This window comes from Talpa occidentalis, unplaced genomic scaffold, assembly GCF_014898055.3.
Source record: "Talpa occidentalis isolate TD23 unplaced genomic scaffold, MPIMG_talOcc4v2.1 talOcc4.11, whole genome shotgun sequence".
NCBI lineage: Eukaryota > Metazoa > Chordata > Mammalia > Eulipotyphla > Talpidae > Talpa > Talpa occidentalis.
Window position 1 is genome coordinate 29372538 of NW_023601104.1, and position 16806 is coordinate 29389343.

The 16806-nt window shown below is 47.5% G+C and overlaps 1 protein-coding gene across 3 annotated transcripts in view; it reads right to left on the minus strand.

Moving 5' to 3' along the window:
- Positions 1-3106: 3106 nt before the first annotated feature.
- The window catches only part of DAPK2 (death associated protein kinase 2), a 106691-nt gene continuing 92991 nt past the window's right edge, over positions 3107-16806 (minus strand). For 2 of the 3 annotated variants that reach the window (XM_054688027.1, XM_037502669.2), the window contains exon 10: positions 14488-16554. In XM_054688027.1, the coding sequence (XP_054544002.1) occupies positions 15949-16554 (606 nt within the window). In that variant the 3' untranslated portion in view covers positions 14488-15948. Of the gene's footprint in view, positions 4265-6395; positions 6480-6589; positions 6680-14487; positions 16555-16806 lie in introns of those variants that run through there. The other variant, XM_037502671.2, reaches the window with a different exon arrangement.

Genomic DNA, 16806 nt, shown 5'->3' on the forward strand with positions numbered 1-16806 from the left:
TAGGCAAAAATTGCATGGTAAGCCAGATTTCAGGTACTCCAGCTGTGCGACTGCATGCAAATTTCTTGACTCCACAGAGTCTCAGCTACCTCATTTATATACAGGGGGCTTATGTTTCCCTTACAAGGTTACTAAGGGGACTAAATAAAATGTTGTTCATGAAGTGTTCTATGGCTGAACAGCTTTCAAAAAATTATCGTCAACTGCTTTCTTTCATTTTTATGATCACTCAGGGGGTTCACTGATTAATAAGCGCAACAGCACGAAATCATTTCTCCCTAGATAACAAACTGTTTTTCTCAGGTTAAGAACAGGGAACACAAATTTTATTCAATAAAATGAAGACCTTACTAAAATACACATTATGACTTGCTAACACATGGAGGGGGAGAGGAAAGAAAACTAGAGGGAAAACCAGGAAGAGAGAAACTACTAATTGGAGGTCACCATTTTTGAATTATCAATTAACCATTGTTTACAGCTCTTCAACTGCTCCAATCCCTAAGTCTATTCGGTTTGCTTAGAATGGTACCGTCTTAGCAGACCACCAAGGAAGACATTACTCTTCCAACAGGGAACAGAACCATGTCCCAACGATATTAAGCTGGGAACTAGATGGAAAGGAAGTTCTACAGGTCTGTGCCAAATAAAATTCCTTGCAATATCCTAGTCCTCAAATTAGCAATCTTCACATGGACCTACTTTGATTGTAGAACACAGGGTTTTTCTTGTCTTCTGTGATTCACCTTTTATGGCATGGCCTTCATTTGCTTCCAAAATCAGGTTTTCAGCAAATATCTGAGTGAAAAAGGCAAATGCAACCTAAGATCTGGACTCAGAAAGTCAGTGAGATTGACATTAAAACCCAACCCATTAAAATATTTATATGTGCATTTGTGAAATATTAATGCAGCATCCTACAAACGCACAGGCAAACTCTCTGGGGCAGGACACCCTCAGAGCTCTTTAAAGACTTGCACTTTAGACCAGCACAGCTCTTGTCACTGGAAATGTTCCATTTGCCTCAGAGCACACCATGGTCTCTTTCAGCCTTCAAATGTCAGCTGATCAACACATCCATCTTCAGAGCCAACTGAGCATACCTGGATGCCCTGGGCCAGCAACTCCACTCAGTCTCACACTGGAGGGCACCAGCCAGCTGCCAGCAGAGAGGCCTGTATGGGAGTGGAAGGAACACCCGGCTTCTGGGTATAGGGTATTAAAGACATTCTCAAAGGATATGTATCCTCAAAGGCTCCCTCTCTGCCCAAAACCTGGCCAGTGCCACCCAGGGAATTCTGGGAAAACCATCAGGTGCCATCCAACACCAGATAGCTGGGCTGAGGCTACTTGGTCAATGGGGTTTTACATACCTTATGAGAAGTGAGCTAGGAGCATTCTGTGGTGGGCCAGAGTCCTGGATTTCCCAAGACTTATTGAGAATGTGTACCCCCTGAGGGTTGGGACCACATCTGTTCCATTTGCTGTACTAGCCCAGCATCTAGTAGAGTGCCAACCACATGGGGGGAGCCCAATAAATAAATATAAGTTCACTGATTGATGTGCAACCCATGGTGGCTGACTGCTGAGCTTTCCCCACCCACGGATGGGACCCTTTACTGTTAACAGATGAACAGAGGCAACTGTGACAATTCCTTCCATTTCCAGCAATGAAGGACAATGCAGGATACAGTAAAGGGTAAACAAGAGAATGTTTAGATGAGACAAGTGGTTCATCCACTTCCTGAAATGGCTACCAGTTTACCACACTGAAAAAATAAGCTCTATAAAAGGAGTCAGGGCTTTCATCAGATAGTTTCACAAATTTGCTATGTGACACAGAACTAGTCACTTCCACTCTCTAGGTTTCAGCTTCCTTTTCAGTAAAATACAGACTTGGGTCAGGCAAATTTTGTAAGGCTATGGACCTCCCCGGTGGTGCAGCGGTTGAGCGCTGGGTTGTGAAGCTGCCCGAAGCCTCCGCGGCGCGCCGGTTCGATCCCCGGCTGCTCCCCGGTCACTGGAGGAGGGTCCCACATAGCATGCAGACCTCTCCTGCCACCCACTGCTCACTGCTCCCCTCAGCAGTGTACTTTGATCCTTTTGCCTGCTCTGCTCCCCGCTCTGGCTCTGGTGAATTCTCTCACCCTCCCGCGCTTCTGACTGTACCCAGTGCTTGTATAAATAAATAAATAAATAAATAAATCTTTAAAAAAAATTTTTTTTTGTAAGGCTAACCTAATAATCATGACAGGAAACTCAATTCAGGCTTTGTCAAAGCCACTCACTGCTCTCTGTCCTTGTGGGAGGCAGCCCCCTACCGCCAACCACAATTTACTTCCTAGGATCTCCCAGTGAGCTCCAGTTCCAGAACATTCCCTGCAGATTTATGTGACTAGCCACAGCAAGAGCCCCTCTCAGACCCAGGGGCTCTGTACACTGTGTGCAGCTGGAGTAACAGAGCTGGTTCTGCCTGAAAACTGGGGATGCCCCACAAACTACAGGCCCAGTGCTGCTTGTCAGTCCACGTCATTTCTGGTTGGAATCTCTTCTGAAACTGGACAGCCTCTCTGTTCCTGTGGGGTCATTCTGCTCTGGATCCATGCCCTGGATAAAGCAGTTTAGCCCACTCTCTCACAAGATGCTGACAAAGGGAAAGGATGCCTCTCTTTCTCTCAGGGCCTTTTCCTTGCTGCCCTTTTGATTCCTCACCACCCCACCCCCAGTACTTCCTGGCTCATGTTCCCCAATCACCTTCCCAAACCTCTCTTCCTTTCATTCCACCTTTTCCCCTCTACTTTCTCGGTGTCAGTGCCTCATCCTGATCCTTTTTATTCTGGCTTTCAAGGGTCTTCTCTCAGGTTTCTGGTCAGCACCACCACATTTTTGGCCTGCAGAGCAGGGCCCACATTCCTCTGTCATTAGATCCCCTCGCCATAGCCAGGTGATCCATCTATTTTTCCTCTCCTTTTTCCCTGTGGGTCCTTCTTTGCCCTTCTCCATCCACATCACTTTTAAGTCTCTTGTCCCTATCCTGACCCAATGTGGCAGTTATATTAGTTTTCTAGAGCTTTCTGAACAAAATAGCATAGACACAAGGTGGCTTCAACAAGAGAAATTTATTTTCTCAGTTTTGGAGGTCAGAAGTCTGAGATTGCTGTATCGCCAGGGTTGGTTTCTCCTGAGGCCTCCTTCCTTAGCCTGCAGATGCCCCCTCTCGCTTTGTCTTCACGTGGCCTTTTCTCTTGTCCTAATCTCTTCTGGTAAGGATACCAGTCATATTGACCTCATTTTACCTTAGTCATCTCTTTAAAGACCCTATCTCCAAATAGGGTCACATTCTACAGAACTGGGCATTAGTCCTCAACCCCTCAGTCCATACCAGCAGAGGTGGTGGTAGCAGTGGTAGAGGGAACACAAGCCTTATACGCTATATGTGGGTTGATTTTCTGGGGCTGTACACATGTAGGGAAGGATATAGAAGGAAGGCACCCTGCAGTCCAGAAGGGGTGGCTGAGTATAAACTTCTGAGGCACTGTCCACTCAGCACCCCAACCCTGAGTGCTGCCCCAGAATCATAGGCAACTGAGCTAAAAAAGCCAGATGCAGATAGCCCTAAAAAAAGCCAAGCATCAGGTAAGACCCAAGTTTAAAAAAAAAAATTTAAAAATACAATACAATGGGCTACTTTAGAAAGTCTGATATGTTGTTCTGCCTGACAAGCTAACTTCATGTGGGTTCTGGGAGGTCACAGGATTGGTCCCTCACACTCCAAGATTCACTTCACTCACTTGCTCTGCTCTCATGGGGGAGGTCTGTCTTCCTGGTATAATTTTTGAACAGGCTGGTTGTGAACTCTCTCATCCTGTGAGGAAAGCTGCCTGAATCTGATTTCACTCATGACGATGCTCATTGATGTCATTTCCCCCAGTCCACATCCCCACCTCATCTTCTGAGGTCGGCAGACAGATGAAAGCCTATTTTATGGAGAATTAAAAGCTTTGGGAATGCCAGCGCCTCCTCCACAGGAGACAGTCACAGCTCCCAGGGTCTCCTGGCTCCTTTGCAGGCCCATCTCTCTTGCAACATGGTCAGGGATGCAGAATGCCTGGGTGCTGGTGATGAGCAGGAACCAACAGTCTGCACGAAGGGAGCACCACTGGGCCTGGGCCTCCCTGGTCAGTTAGGACGTACTGCTCCTCCTCCGGGGGTGGAGGGCTTTCCTCTTGGCGATGTCCTCCTCTGTGTCACTCTCACAATTCCTCTGGGGGAAAAAAGAAGCCCAGGGCAAGAGGGTCATGAGATGCCAGGAACAGGAATCACACTGGGCAGATGCACTTGCAAGCTAGGGAGGTCGATGTTGTAGGAAAGGTTGTTGCTCTGTCCAGAGACCCAGGGTGGGGTACAGAGGGACTGGAAATGGGGAAAGACCAATGGTCTTGGGGTGTCTTCCCCAGGAGGAAGGAAATCAGGCACCAGGAGAGACCAAATTACAATCATAAAAATTGTATCTGGTGTCCTTTGTTGCTGCCACAATCAAGACCACTTGGATAGGGAGCCAGTGGTCTGATGGGTATCTTGAACTCAGCCCAGAGAGAATGTGAGGAGTTGGTGAGCCATAGGGCCCTCCCCAAGTTCTGAGGGTCACCACTCCACATTCCAAGATTTAGCTGCAACTTTATTCAGCAAGCCTTGCCATGCACTTTGTTCAGGAAATGTCCTGTGCTTCATTTTAATGAAAAAGGAAAAGAGCAGAAAGCAGTCCATCAGCTAAACCAGGGTAAAGGCAGACACCTGGAAGTGACACTGATCTCATTAAATTATTAAAATTATTAAAAGGCCCCTAGTTCAGAAAAACATAAGTGATGATGCTAAGTGTTTGAGTAAAGTGAAGCTTATTTTAAAATGTCTGCACAAGAACAAAAATTAGAGGGAAAACTGGTAATTTTCAATTACTTTCTGGTGCTCGCTCTCCATGGACATTACCTCTGGGTAACTCAGCCTGAAAGGCACGCCTGCTGTCTGCCATGCTCCCTCTCAAGGCCTTCAGGTCCCACCCCTACCCCAACGAGCTGGAAATCCAAGGTCAAGATCAACTTTAGCCAAATACATCCTGGACCAAGCCTGTCTATAACAATAAAAGTAACTCAAGCTCTGCTGAATAGCAGATTTTTAGCATAAGTCAGAGCCAACCAATAAAAGGGGCAGGTCTGCCTGTCCGTAACAGGGATTTTCAGTCCCCTTTATTGCAAAAGAGGAAAGTGGCCAGAGAAGGGACATGGCTTGGCCAAAGCTACATAGTTGTTTCAGGCCTTTGGAGCCATAAATCCTCAAGTTTTGGGCAAGAATCAACAAGAGCCCAGACTCAAGAAAGAGGACGCAGGCTATGTGCGTGGGAAGGGGAGCGCAGGGTCTCTGGTAGGTCCTGGGGTGCAGCCTGAGCGCCGTGCGTCTCAAGTCTGACTGCTCATCTGTCTCAGCAACTGCCTTCCAGTCCCCATCCCAGACCCTCCCGCAGCCCTCCTCACACAGAGTGAGCAGAGGGGATCATCTGTCCAGGGAACTTCTACCTGCTGAAATACTAACAGTGTATTCCAGGTAGCTGTCCCCGCATTTTAAAGCCTACAGTAGGATTTTAAACAACAAAAACTGCTAATAATGTACTGAGCACTTACGATGCCATGTTATAAGAGTATGTCATCATTTAATCCCATCATTTAATACCCCATGAGGTAGTAACTATTGTTATCCTCATTTTACAAACAATGCCATTTCGGCAGAGAGAGATTAAGTAACTTACTCAAGGTCACACAAATGGTAAATGACATATTTGAATACTGGCAGTCTGGCTCCAGAGGCCATACCCTTGGCCAGTATATTATAAGTCCCTCACTACATAAAACGGTACAAGCTACTCAAATACAAGATATCACATTATTGTCAACATAAATGGTAACTTAAATCAATACAGAAATGGGAAAATGAATATAAAGCTCCCATGCTGAAACAGATCTTTGGATTGTCAGGAATAATTTTGAATAGTCTGTGGTATTGTGAGTATCCAGAGTCCCCCCCAGTCTCCAGCAGGTCCCCACAGTCTCCAGTCCTCAGGGAAAGGCTGGGGTGATGGAGTGGCAGCAGCTGATCATGAAAACATTTAAGGCTAATCATGAAAACATTTGGGGTCCTCTAGAGGCTCCAGCTCCCTCACTGGAACCCCTCCAATCCCTGCACCACTCTAGGGTCCCCCTGAGCACTTGGCTTCTGCTGATTCCTGTGCAGAGAAGGACAGGACAAACAGAAGTGACTGAAAACAAAGACCGACCTGCTCCCCCCATCCCTGAGCTCCAGACCACCCAGAATTCCTCCCAAGGAGAGGGCACTGCATTACCCACCAGGTCCTCACTTGGCCTCAGGTGCACCTTCTTCATCAGGGAGCGGGTAAGGTGGTTACACAAGGAGACGATGCTGAAGGAGAGCTGAGGGGGGATAAGAAGGAACTTGTCAGGTGAGAAAGTACACAGAGACCCTAGAGACAACCATGAACCCACCTCGAAACCCTGCCCCCCATCTCCAAACCCCAACACACCTTCCACCGCCTTCGGACATATTGTTTCTTGAAGTTCTCCAGGTTGACCACAGACTCCCTGCGCACCATGGCTTGCTGGTTGTCCACTGGCTAGGAGACAAATTAGAGTGTGGCAGCTGATGTTGGGCTTCGGAAGGCAGCCACCCCCTTCTCCACAGAGTCTCCCACCACACGCCCTCTTTAGCCTGAGCCTGACACCACCACCCCACTGGACAGGGAATACAGAGGGAAGTCACACTGAAGGCAAAGGTTGCAGATGTCTCAGCCTTTTGGGAGAGGCCCTTGGTGCCCCTGAGCTATTCTTACCACAGAGACACACCCGCTGGCTGGCGGGAGGCAGGCCTTTAATCATGGATCACGCTGGGGGAGGGTCATTTTACATCAGTCTAGGATACCCACTATGCACTGGGCCGGTTCTGGGCTTAACAAAACAGAAGCCTTGTTGGCAGACAGGGCATTAGCACTCCATTCAGAAGTAAGTTGAAGGAAATAGGGGCTTCGGTGGGGCCAGGAGGAGATAGGGTGTATAGTTGCCTTTCACAGGCTGGCAGTCAAGACTCAACTTAAACCCTCTCTACTCCAAGAAGCCTGGAATGCCTTCCCTGAACCACAGTTTTCTCATCTATAATGTGAGGGTAGTAATCTATAATGTGGCGTAGGGTTGCTTAGTATTAAATGAGTGTGGATATGCACAGGAAGTGCTGCTCAGTAAGCAAGTCTTCCTAAATTAAGTCTTCCTAACTTCTCCATTGCTTCTTTTTAAAACTTGTTTTATTTTTAAAATAGCTTTATGGAGACATGATTGATAGACAAAGAAAACGAGTCATACATAATGCATACAATTCAGTGTTGTTCATTCCCTCTTGAATTCCTCCCCTTTTGTAAAACAAAGTTTTCCTAGATTAAGAGGCCAGGAGATGGGGTTCAGGGGCATACTGGCCTCCTGAAATGGAGGCCAAATTTTAGTGAGTGAAGTTATACGTGCATTTTCATAGCAGCATTGCTTGTAAGAGTCAAAAAGTAGAAACAAAATTAAATCAAAAGAAAAAATAATAATAAAAGAAAAAAGTGGAAGTCACTGAAATGTGTATCACTTGATGAAGGAATAAGCAATATCCATCCATATGCATATCCATACAATGGATTATTCCAGAATATTGTTCATGAAAAGGAATGAAGTGCTAATATATGCTACACCACAGATGATTCTTGAAAACATTATGTTAAGCAAGAGAAGCCAGAATCAAAAGACTACATATTATATGATTCTATTTACACAAATGCTTGGAATAAGTAAATCCACAGGGACAAAAAGTAGTTGCCAAGAGCTAAGGATGAGGAAAAAATGGGGAATGACTATTATAGGGTATAAAGTATGCTCTGGGGTGATGACAATGTTCTCAAATTAGACGGTAGTGATTGTTGTACAACCTGGCGAATATACTAAATTATAATATGTTGAATTGCACACTTTTAAATGGAAAATTTTATGGTTTGTGAGTTATGTCTCAATATTTCAACATGTAGCATGTACAGATAGACACATTTCTCCTGAGGAGAACTGACAGCTTTCATCAAATTGCAAAGAACTCCATGACCTCAAAACAATGGACTGCCCAGGATGAGTGGGCAGGTCCTATCTGTTCTATTTTTCTTTCTGCTCGGACAGTCTCCTCACAGGAAGCCATCACGAGAAGCACTTCAGTGAATTCTGAGTGTTAGTCTTGCCTCCTAACCATGTTTGGAGCACACTGTCATTCCGATTTATTTATCATCATGACACTAGCATCGGAGTCACCAAGGCCTATTGCTTGAACCACACAGCTCTGGGTTTGACGTCTTCTGACAGGAGGTCCCTCCCATGTCCACTTCAAACCCCTTCCCTGGAATGTGTCCTGTGTTTCAAAATCCAATTCAAACGTGACCTCCTCTAAGACAACTTTCAAGAAACACCCTCCCTCTCCCCATTCTGCCCCAGACACACACACGCAAGCTCCCCTCTCACATACAGCATCCATCCTGGCCAGGTCACTGCAGGAGCCGCCCACTGGCACAGAAGGAATTCATGTTTTTGTCAACGTTCCCTTCTCCACCCAGAAAATACAGCAGTGGGTGCCTAGCAGTGATATGGTTAAGCTGGGTCCCTGAATTGCTCAAGAGACAAAGTGGGATGAAATACCAGGACCTGGGACTTGCTTACTCCCTTCTCTGCCCAGCCACGACATTGTGGGTATCAGGGTGCCATGATACAGTGACTCCCTCTGTTGGGAGTCAGCAGAGTTTTGTGGGGTCAGGGGGCAGAGAGGAGGGTGTTAGCAAGGTTAACAGGAAAGGGGGCTATTCACCCTCCAAACTGAAACACAGTGGCTTGGGCCAAAGAGTGTAGGAGGAAAGAGGAGGGTAAGGGGGAAGACAGGGGGAAGAGAAGAGGGAAGGATGAGATTGAGGGGACCATCCAGTCATACCCGGATCTCCCAGTTCTCTCCTTAACCACTTCTCACCAAGTCTGCCAAACCTGGGACTGGGCTGGCAAGCCCAGCCCTGGGTGGAGGTCACACCTGGAAGGGAGATGCAAAGGAGGGCAGGAGGCAACTGATCGACGCTGAACTAATATACAAAGAAAACTGGCCATGTCTAATGCCATGTATCAAAGCCTGCCAGCAACTTCTTGGCATGCTTGATAGAACCCGTCAAGCTCACCAAGACCTCCCAGGTCTACACCACCTGGGTGCTTCTACAGCCCTTCCTCTCTTTCCTCACCCTCTCCCTCTGTTTCTGTGGTTCCCATCACATACATCTCCTGGTTCAAGAAGCCAAGGGGTCAGTGCCTTTGCTCCTTCATGTCGTCATGTCATGTGTTCATCTCATTACTCAAATGTCACCCTTCAGGGAGGCCTTCCTTGACCACCCAATATAAAGCAGCACCCAGTTATTTTGACAGAATTGTGGTTGAGCCCTACTTCTTCAGAGCATGAGCCACAGTCTAACACTTTTTCTGTATGTGTTTTTGTGTTAGTTCCCACCCACCACCTCCCATCAACCACTAACTCCTTCCCTAGATTGTGGCGCCCAACCCACAGATAATTTCTGAGAATCTCACTAACATCTGCGATCCACCTTTGCACCTGACCTTTGCAGGGGTCTCTGGGACTTTGCTTGGAGAGTTTGGTGAGATGAGAAAAACACTCTGGGAGGGAAGAGATCTCGTTTGCCCCTTTCCTAATTGGCACCCTTGTCAGGACAGAAATGGCCAAACCCCAAGGCTGGAAGGCCCACATGAAGGCAAGGGGAATGTGTTTATGAGAATCCCACCTTCTGACTGCCCAGCAGTGCCTGCTACCAACCAGAGGCCCAACTATATAAGTATATAATATGGGGTAGGACAATTCCCAGAGGTCCCTAAAGGGGGTGACACAATTACTTTGAGGGTCCTGTCTATATGCCACACACAAAGGCCTGAGCCCCGAGAGGGAGGCTTCCTGGGTTGCTGAGAGGCTCACCTAATGCTGGTGCTGTCATCTAAACCTTGAAAGTCAGAGAGAGAGGTAATTCTATGGCAAAATCTGTTTCCAGAAGGAAAGTGGCACCAACAGTTTTGAATAAATTGGAAGTGTAAGGGTGTGTGTGTAGAACTAAGGCGTGTATTCTCTCTCCCCTCCCTTCTCTGCAAACAGACAGTGCCCACCTTCCATTCTTGTGGTTCACTGGTGAAACCAGAGAGCCTGGGCAATTCTGACCAGGCTCCTAGGTACCTATTTGGTGTTTGAGAAAAATGTTGGAAAGGGATGCAAGAAGTTAGAAAGCTGTGGCTGAGCCAGGGACTGTTTAAGCAGACGTGAAGGCCTCTGAAAAGGTCCAGCAGGTGTACCGGGTAGGCACGACACCCACAAAGCAGGGGGAGGAAGCAGCAGCCATCCTCCAAGGCATAAGAAAGGAGTCCTGGCTTGACAGAAGAGGCACCCCCGCTGATTTTCTCTAAGTCCCAGACCCCCTCTGGAAACTGCAAACAAACTGCTACTTTTAAAGCTCCATCTATGCCATTTCTCCAGTCCCATCCTCCACGCAAAGCTAAGGACACCTCAACACCCACTTCCTCCCTGGCCAGGTCTGTCCCTTCTGGTTCCAGTTCTCCATCTCCTTTAACTGAGTCTCTGGACAGGCCTCAACACCCTGTTCTCCCAGGAAAGGCTTCCTGGTGCCTGCGTCTCTCCCTCTGGGTAGGGGAGTTGCAGAAAGGCTGTGTCCCTGGCAGGTTGTCCCCTACATTGAACAAGCCAGTGGGGACGAGGTAGGAATGTCCCTTACTTTTCTGACCCGGTGACCTGGGCTCACCATTCTAAGACAGATCTCAGCATGAATACTCTCTCTTTTAATTCTCTTCCACAGAAACTTGTTTTCTGGGCAACTTATTCTCCTCAGGAAAGGCTTCAAAAGCCCTCCCTTCTGCACTGTTACTCAAGACAAGAGATTTGAGAGACATAACAACCAACTGCCATGGGTAGATGGCATTCGGATCAAGATTTGAACAAACCAATAGGATCCCCTTGAGGAAAGAGGGGACCTGAGGACAGAATGGGTGATAGTAAGGAATTATTCTTGAGTTTGCCAGTGTGATAATGGCACAGTGGTAATATAAAAAGAAAGTCCTCATCGGGGATTCAGGCTGAAGAAGGATTTATGAGTTTAACAAGTCTGAAATCTCCTTAAAATACTCTAGGAAAAGTAGTGTGGAGATGAATGAGAGAGGACTGCTTCTTTCGGAGCAGGAACCCACTCTTTCATTCTCCAGGTTCATAGACAAGTTTTGAACATTCCCCATTCACACAAAGTTAGAAACAAAAACTCTCCTTTTTTTAAATCTCCATAATCTTCTCTTTAATCTCCACCTAGCAGCTCTGCGCTCCTGACTCCAATCTGGAAGCAGTCCCCTCCCTCTAAATTCCACTGGGCACTTTCTCAGCAAGACGATAGCTTGGGGGATGAGAGTATTGGTGGGGAGATCTTCCCTCAGAAGGTTTCTGCTCCGGGCCACTCCTCTTATCCTTTCTCAATCAGAATTTGTCTCTCTCCTGTCTTCTGGAATGTTGGCTACCTCTCTTTCATTGCTTACTCCTCATGACCTTTCCCACTTCCCAGTTGGTTGGGTCCCCATCCATCTCAGACAGTCTTTTATTCAGGGCTTGCTGTGTTCTTTATCTGTCACCCCCTGCCAGAACACAGTCAGTGTTCAACTGATCTGGACCCTTCTGCTCCCAAGATATGCCCACTGTTGGGTCTCCTCCCCACGGCAGAGAATCTTCTCCACAAGTCAAGAGTTTCACAGAGGAAAAAGGCCATTCTGTTCCACAGACAGGCGACTGGCTGTGCGATGGAGTGAGGTAGGAAGCCACCGTCTTCATAATACCCACGGAAGAAGGGTAGGGTTGGGGAGGGGACTCCTGGAGGTGACTCTGGCTTTTCCTGTCATTGTTGCTCTGTCCCATTCCTTCATGGCCAGTCCTGCATCTGCAGAATCACTGGTTACCACACCATCTCTGCCCTTCCCAAGGCAAAGCCAGGCCATCATGTGCCATGTGCATCTGCCTCAGAGCAGGGACAGGCTGCTGCCTTCTCCAGGCACCACTGGTTTTCCACCTTCCTTGGGAGTAGTTATCACCTAATCACCCTCCCCCCTTCCCAACAGCCCAGGTGGCGTTTGCAGAGCCAGAAGTCAAGCTTTCATTCATAGCCTAGTAAATGGAAAATCCTCTGCAATGTCAGAGGGGTCTGCCCACAGAGCAGTGCAGCTCCCCTTCAGGCCTTCCCTCTAGATACCAGTGAAACAGCCCACTCCTACCACCCCATCCTGTCACCATCAGTACCACCATTAAAATGCCAGCTGTGGGCCTGTGGGACCAGTCTTCTGGCTGAAAGTCCCAAAGGTCTGCTTGGGTGCCCTTGGCATCAGGCTCTAATGCCAAAGGGTATCTGGGGTTTGGGCTGGCAAGGTGACAGTTTTCTCTGCTTTCCCTGAAAGATTTGGGGGCATTTCTCAGTTCACTTTGACTTGTCATTGCAAGTTCTTAGTCCAAAAAAGGGTCTGTTCATAGAAGATCTAAATAACAAGTTGTTACCAAAGACTGGACATGGACGGAGAGGAACATACCACCACTGGGAGTAAAAATCCAAATGGGTCTGACCCTAGGCCTGGGGCTGACTAGCCGAGTGACTTCAGTCTTGTACAGTCCTGTCCCATAAAATGCTATAAAACGACGGTATCAGGACCTCCCTGGTGGCGCAAGGGGTTAAGACGCAACCTATGAAGCTATCCACAGCCACTGAAGCACGAGTTCGATCCCCGGCCAGGGAGCTACCCACATGGCGCAGCAGACCTCTCCTGACTCACCCACTGCTCCCCTCAGCAGTGTGTTTCAGTCGATCCACTTGTTCTGTCCCCCACTCTGTCTCTGGTGAATCCTCTCACCCCCCACACCTCTGGCCTGTACCCTAGTTCTTGTATGCATAAATAAATAAATCTTTAAAAAAAAACAAATAAAAATAAAATAAAATGACGGTGTCAAGTGGCTCACCTCTGTGGGCTCTCCCAGCAGAGTGTGGCTGATGCCGCAATTTTAAAACAACTTCTTCTCCCCTTTTCCCAGTCCCCCTAATTCAAATCATTAACATCTTACTCCTTCATTACATTTTATTTTGATCTTCACAAGAAAGTTAGCCTGAGTTTTTCAATTGGGAGTTTCCATTTCTTAGGAAATCTGATTGTATGAAGGCCAAGTTCTGTTGACAAGGCCAAAGGGACTTTGACCATTTGCAGTGTCTTAAGCCAAACAAATACATTACACCTTATGACAGGGCAGGCAAGTCCCTGCAGAGGTCACGGATGAATCATCTATACCAGTTCTCCCAGGCAGGACATGGGAAAGAGGGCTGTACCTTTCACTGATTCGAAGATGCACATTTTTCCATCTCTGAAATCAAGGTGCATCTCCCAATAGATGGTGTCCTATCATTACTAGTAGTGCAAAGTGAAGGTAGGGGTTCTAGGAAATGATCACACTGCTTCTGCCAGCCAGGGGACCACTGACATTAGAGTCTCTTCTCAAGATTCTTTTGGATAACCCTGATCATGCCAGTGCAGAAAGCAAACTTGCATGAGTATGGCTCACCTGGATGCCTACTTTCAGGGGGAGGAGTTTTCATCCTTCCACCTAGCATCAAGGTAGAGACATGCACATTCCTTGTTCTCCCTTTCTGCCTGGTGGCTTTATTTCTCATTCACTCTCTTCATGAGGCTGTCCCAGCTTTGTGTGTGGGGTCACCTATTGGATTTCCCATCTTGGTTCTTTCTTATTTTTGATAGATAAGACAAAGATGCATCTTTTAATCGTGATCTCTTCGGCCAAACTGTTTGGTGAAAATAGCTCATTACAAATATTATATGTAATATTTGAAATGATAATAGAATGGGAGATAGGGTTTTGAAGAAATGGTTTCATGGGATCAAAATCTCATGTCTCATTCTAAACTTCACACTTCCTGTCTGTGCAGCTCACTGGGTATGTGACCCCCAGCACCTTAGGCTGCTAACTAGCCTGATTAGTCAGCACCATGACTCCCCTTAACTCTAGGCCTAAAGACAGGCTCTTTAATATGGCAAAGCCCTGCTGGTCCTGGTCTTCTCCCACTGTGTCTACATCACACTCTTATTTTCTCCCCTCCTGCTTTCTTCTTACTGCACATTTTCAGCCTCTCATGCCCCCTCCCACCAGAGAGCCCTGGATAACAGCCCCATCAGGAACACTCCTCTCCCTGGTTTGCTTAGCTGATCTCAGCTCCAGTATCACTGCCTCAGGAACACCTTCCCTGACAAGATCAAAACCCCATTGCAGGCTCTTGTGGTGTTGCTACTTCTTTCATCACGTATGCCGCAGCTATGATTCCACATTTGCAGAAAGTTCTTAATTAACACTAGACTCCGTCACTGCACTTTGCACCTCATGAAGGCAGGAAATGTGCCCATTTTCACTCAATATTGTATCCCCAGTGCCAAGCAGAGTGGCTGGCAGTGGGTAGGTGCCGTTCATAAATGGATGGATGGCTGAATCTGGATATAAGCTGCCCCACAGCAGATTGTAAATTCTTGGAGCCTGGAACAGTTAAGGAGAGCAGAAAGAGCAGCAGACTTATCACAGAAGGCTCCCTCCACTGCATTATTGCCACCTCTGGCAAATTGCATCCACTCTGCTTCCTCATCTCCAGATGGGGAATGACATTTACCCTGCCCATCTGACATGGGGGTTTTGTAAGATTGTGAGGCCCTTTGAAATTACACAACCTGTTCCTCCACCCCAAGCTTCTAGAACAGCGATGGGTCCAATCTTAACACCCACCCTCTTCAAAAACTCTCATGAAGTTTCTTATTCCCTAGGTACATAAGAAAAGAAAATTTCATTGAGGTTGAAGCCCTGAGTCAGAACTAGGGAGGTGGAGAAGGGTTGCCCTTTATTACTGCTCTGCAGGCCAATCTTTGGACAGTGACAGGACTGGACAGGACCAATGAACTGTGCCTTCTAAGGCACGCTTCTTGGAATGATCTGACAGTATGAGGTATCCCATCTGAACTGTACTTTAAGGTGACTAATGGCAGCAAAGCCTTACTCTGAGATGTGGCATCCTAGAGTCATCAATCTGGGTTTCTGTTTTTTCTCCATCAAATAGCTATGAATGACCTGAGTAAGTCACTTTCTTTCTCTGATTCTGTTTCTCCATCAGATACATGTAAATAATAGTAACAACAATAATCAGACCACCCACCTTCCTGTCTCACAGAGTTCTTCTGAAGATCAAATGAAGGCATAGACAAAAGTACTTGGTAAGTGAAAAATCAATGCAAATGAAAGGTACTATTTTCTTAGCTTTCTAAATTCCTTCTTCTGCAGCAGGAAAGCCCCAAGCTGATTTACTGTAACCCCTAGTTAACACAAATATTACCCAAGAACTGAAATCCAAAAGGCTTGTAGGCAGGAAGTGAGATGTGAACAAATCCATTATTGCAAATCAATTATCAAGCAGCTCTCCAGCGCCAGCCACCCTCCCTCTAGAGAAGGGTATGGGGACGGGCAGGTATTCACATTTGCTTTAATAGCTTGGCTGCCCCACTAGTGCCCTCCCAGGTTGTTGAAGGAAGGCGCAGAGTGAATAACTAGCTAACACATCGTGATCCTAGATTCCATGAAGAGGGTGAAAAGGCTTTGCTACCGAAACACGTCTCTGCAGGATAATTCCGGTTGATCTCCATTATGGCAACTGGGAATGCGCTTCTGCAAACCATCTAGGATGCATTACTGACTGGCTTCTGGTGCTCAGGACTTCAAGCTGGCCAAGATTTCCTTGCTGCTCAATCTGTTGAGCAGCTCCACAAGGGACTCACTGGCATCCCGGTGGAACACGGAATCCAGGCCATCTGTGCTCCCACTCTCCAGCTGGAAGCTGCCCACCAGTTCCTGGATCCATTGTAGGTCTGCTGAGAGCTCCTGCCTCAGAGCCTCAAACTGTGTCTGCAGCTGGTCCAACTTCCTTTCTGTGCTTCTAAGGCTGGACCCTGTGGCTTGGATGTCTTCTCGCAGGAGCTTCTTCAAGGACTCAACTTTGCGGAACTCATACCTGAGCTGGGATAGATCATGCCGGGCCCTCTCGCTCTCCTCTCGGTACCAAGCCTCCTTCTCATTGTAGATGGAGACTAGGGCCTCCACATCGTCCTGGATGGTGTCATGGGTGCCCGCCAGGGCACGACATCCCTGGTCCACCTGAGCCACGTCCTCTACTACACGTGCAAAACGCTCAAAGTTGACGTAGGTGTTGTTAGGGGGCATGCTTGAGTGGCATTTCAGAGTGTACTCTCTCAGGTGCTTGGTCTTCAGCTGGGTGGGCTCTGTCTTCCGCTGCTCTGGGGCTCTGACTTCTTTGGACTGGTGGATATTTGGACAGAAGAGCCAGAGTTAATTGGATGCCTGCTCCAAGGGCAGTCCAAGGTGCAGGCGGAAGGCACACGCGCAACCTCTGGCATTCACCACATGCGGGAGGAGAGGACCAGGGCTGGGGGGGATGAGCATCCCCACACACTATGAGGAAGGTCAAGGAACATGGTGGCACTTCAAGTAAGCTGCCTGCTTACTTCAGGGCAGGGTGGCCATTGGTCATTAGAGAGGGTTCCACACGCG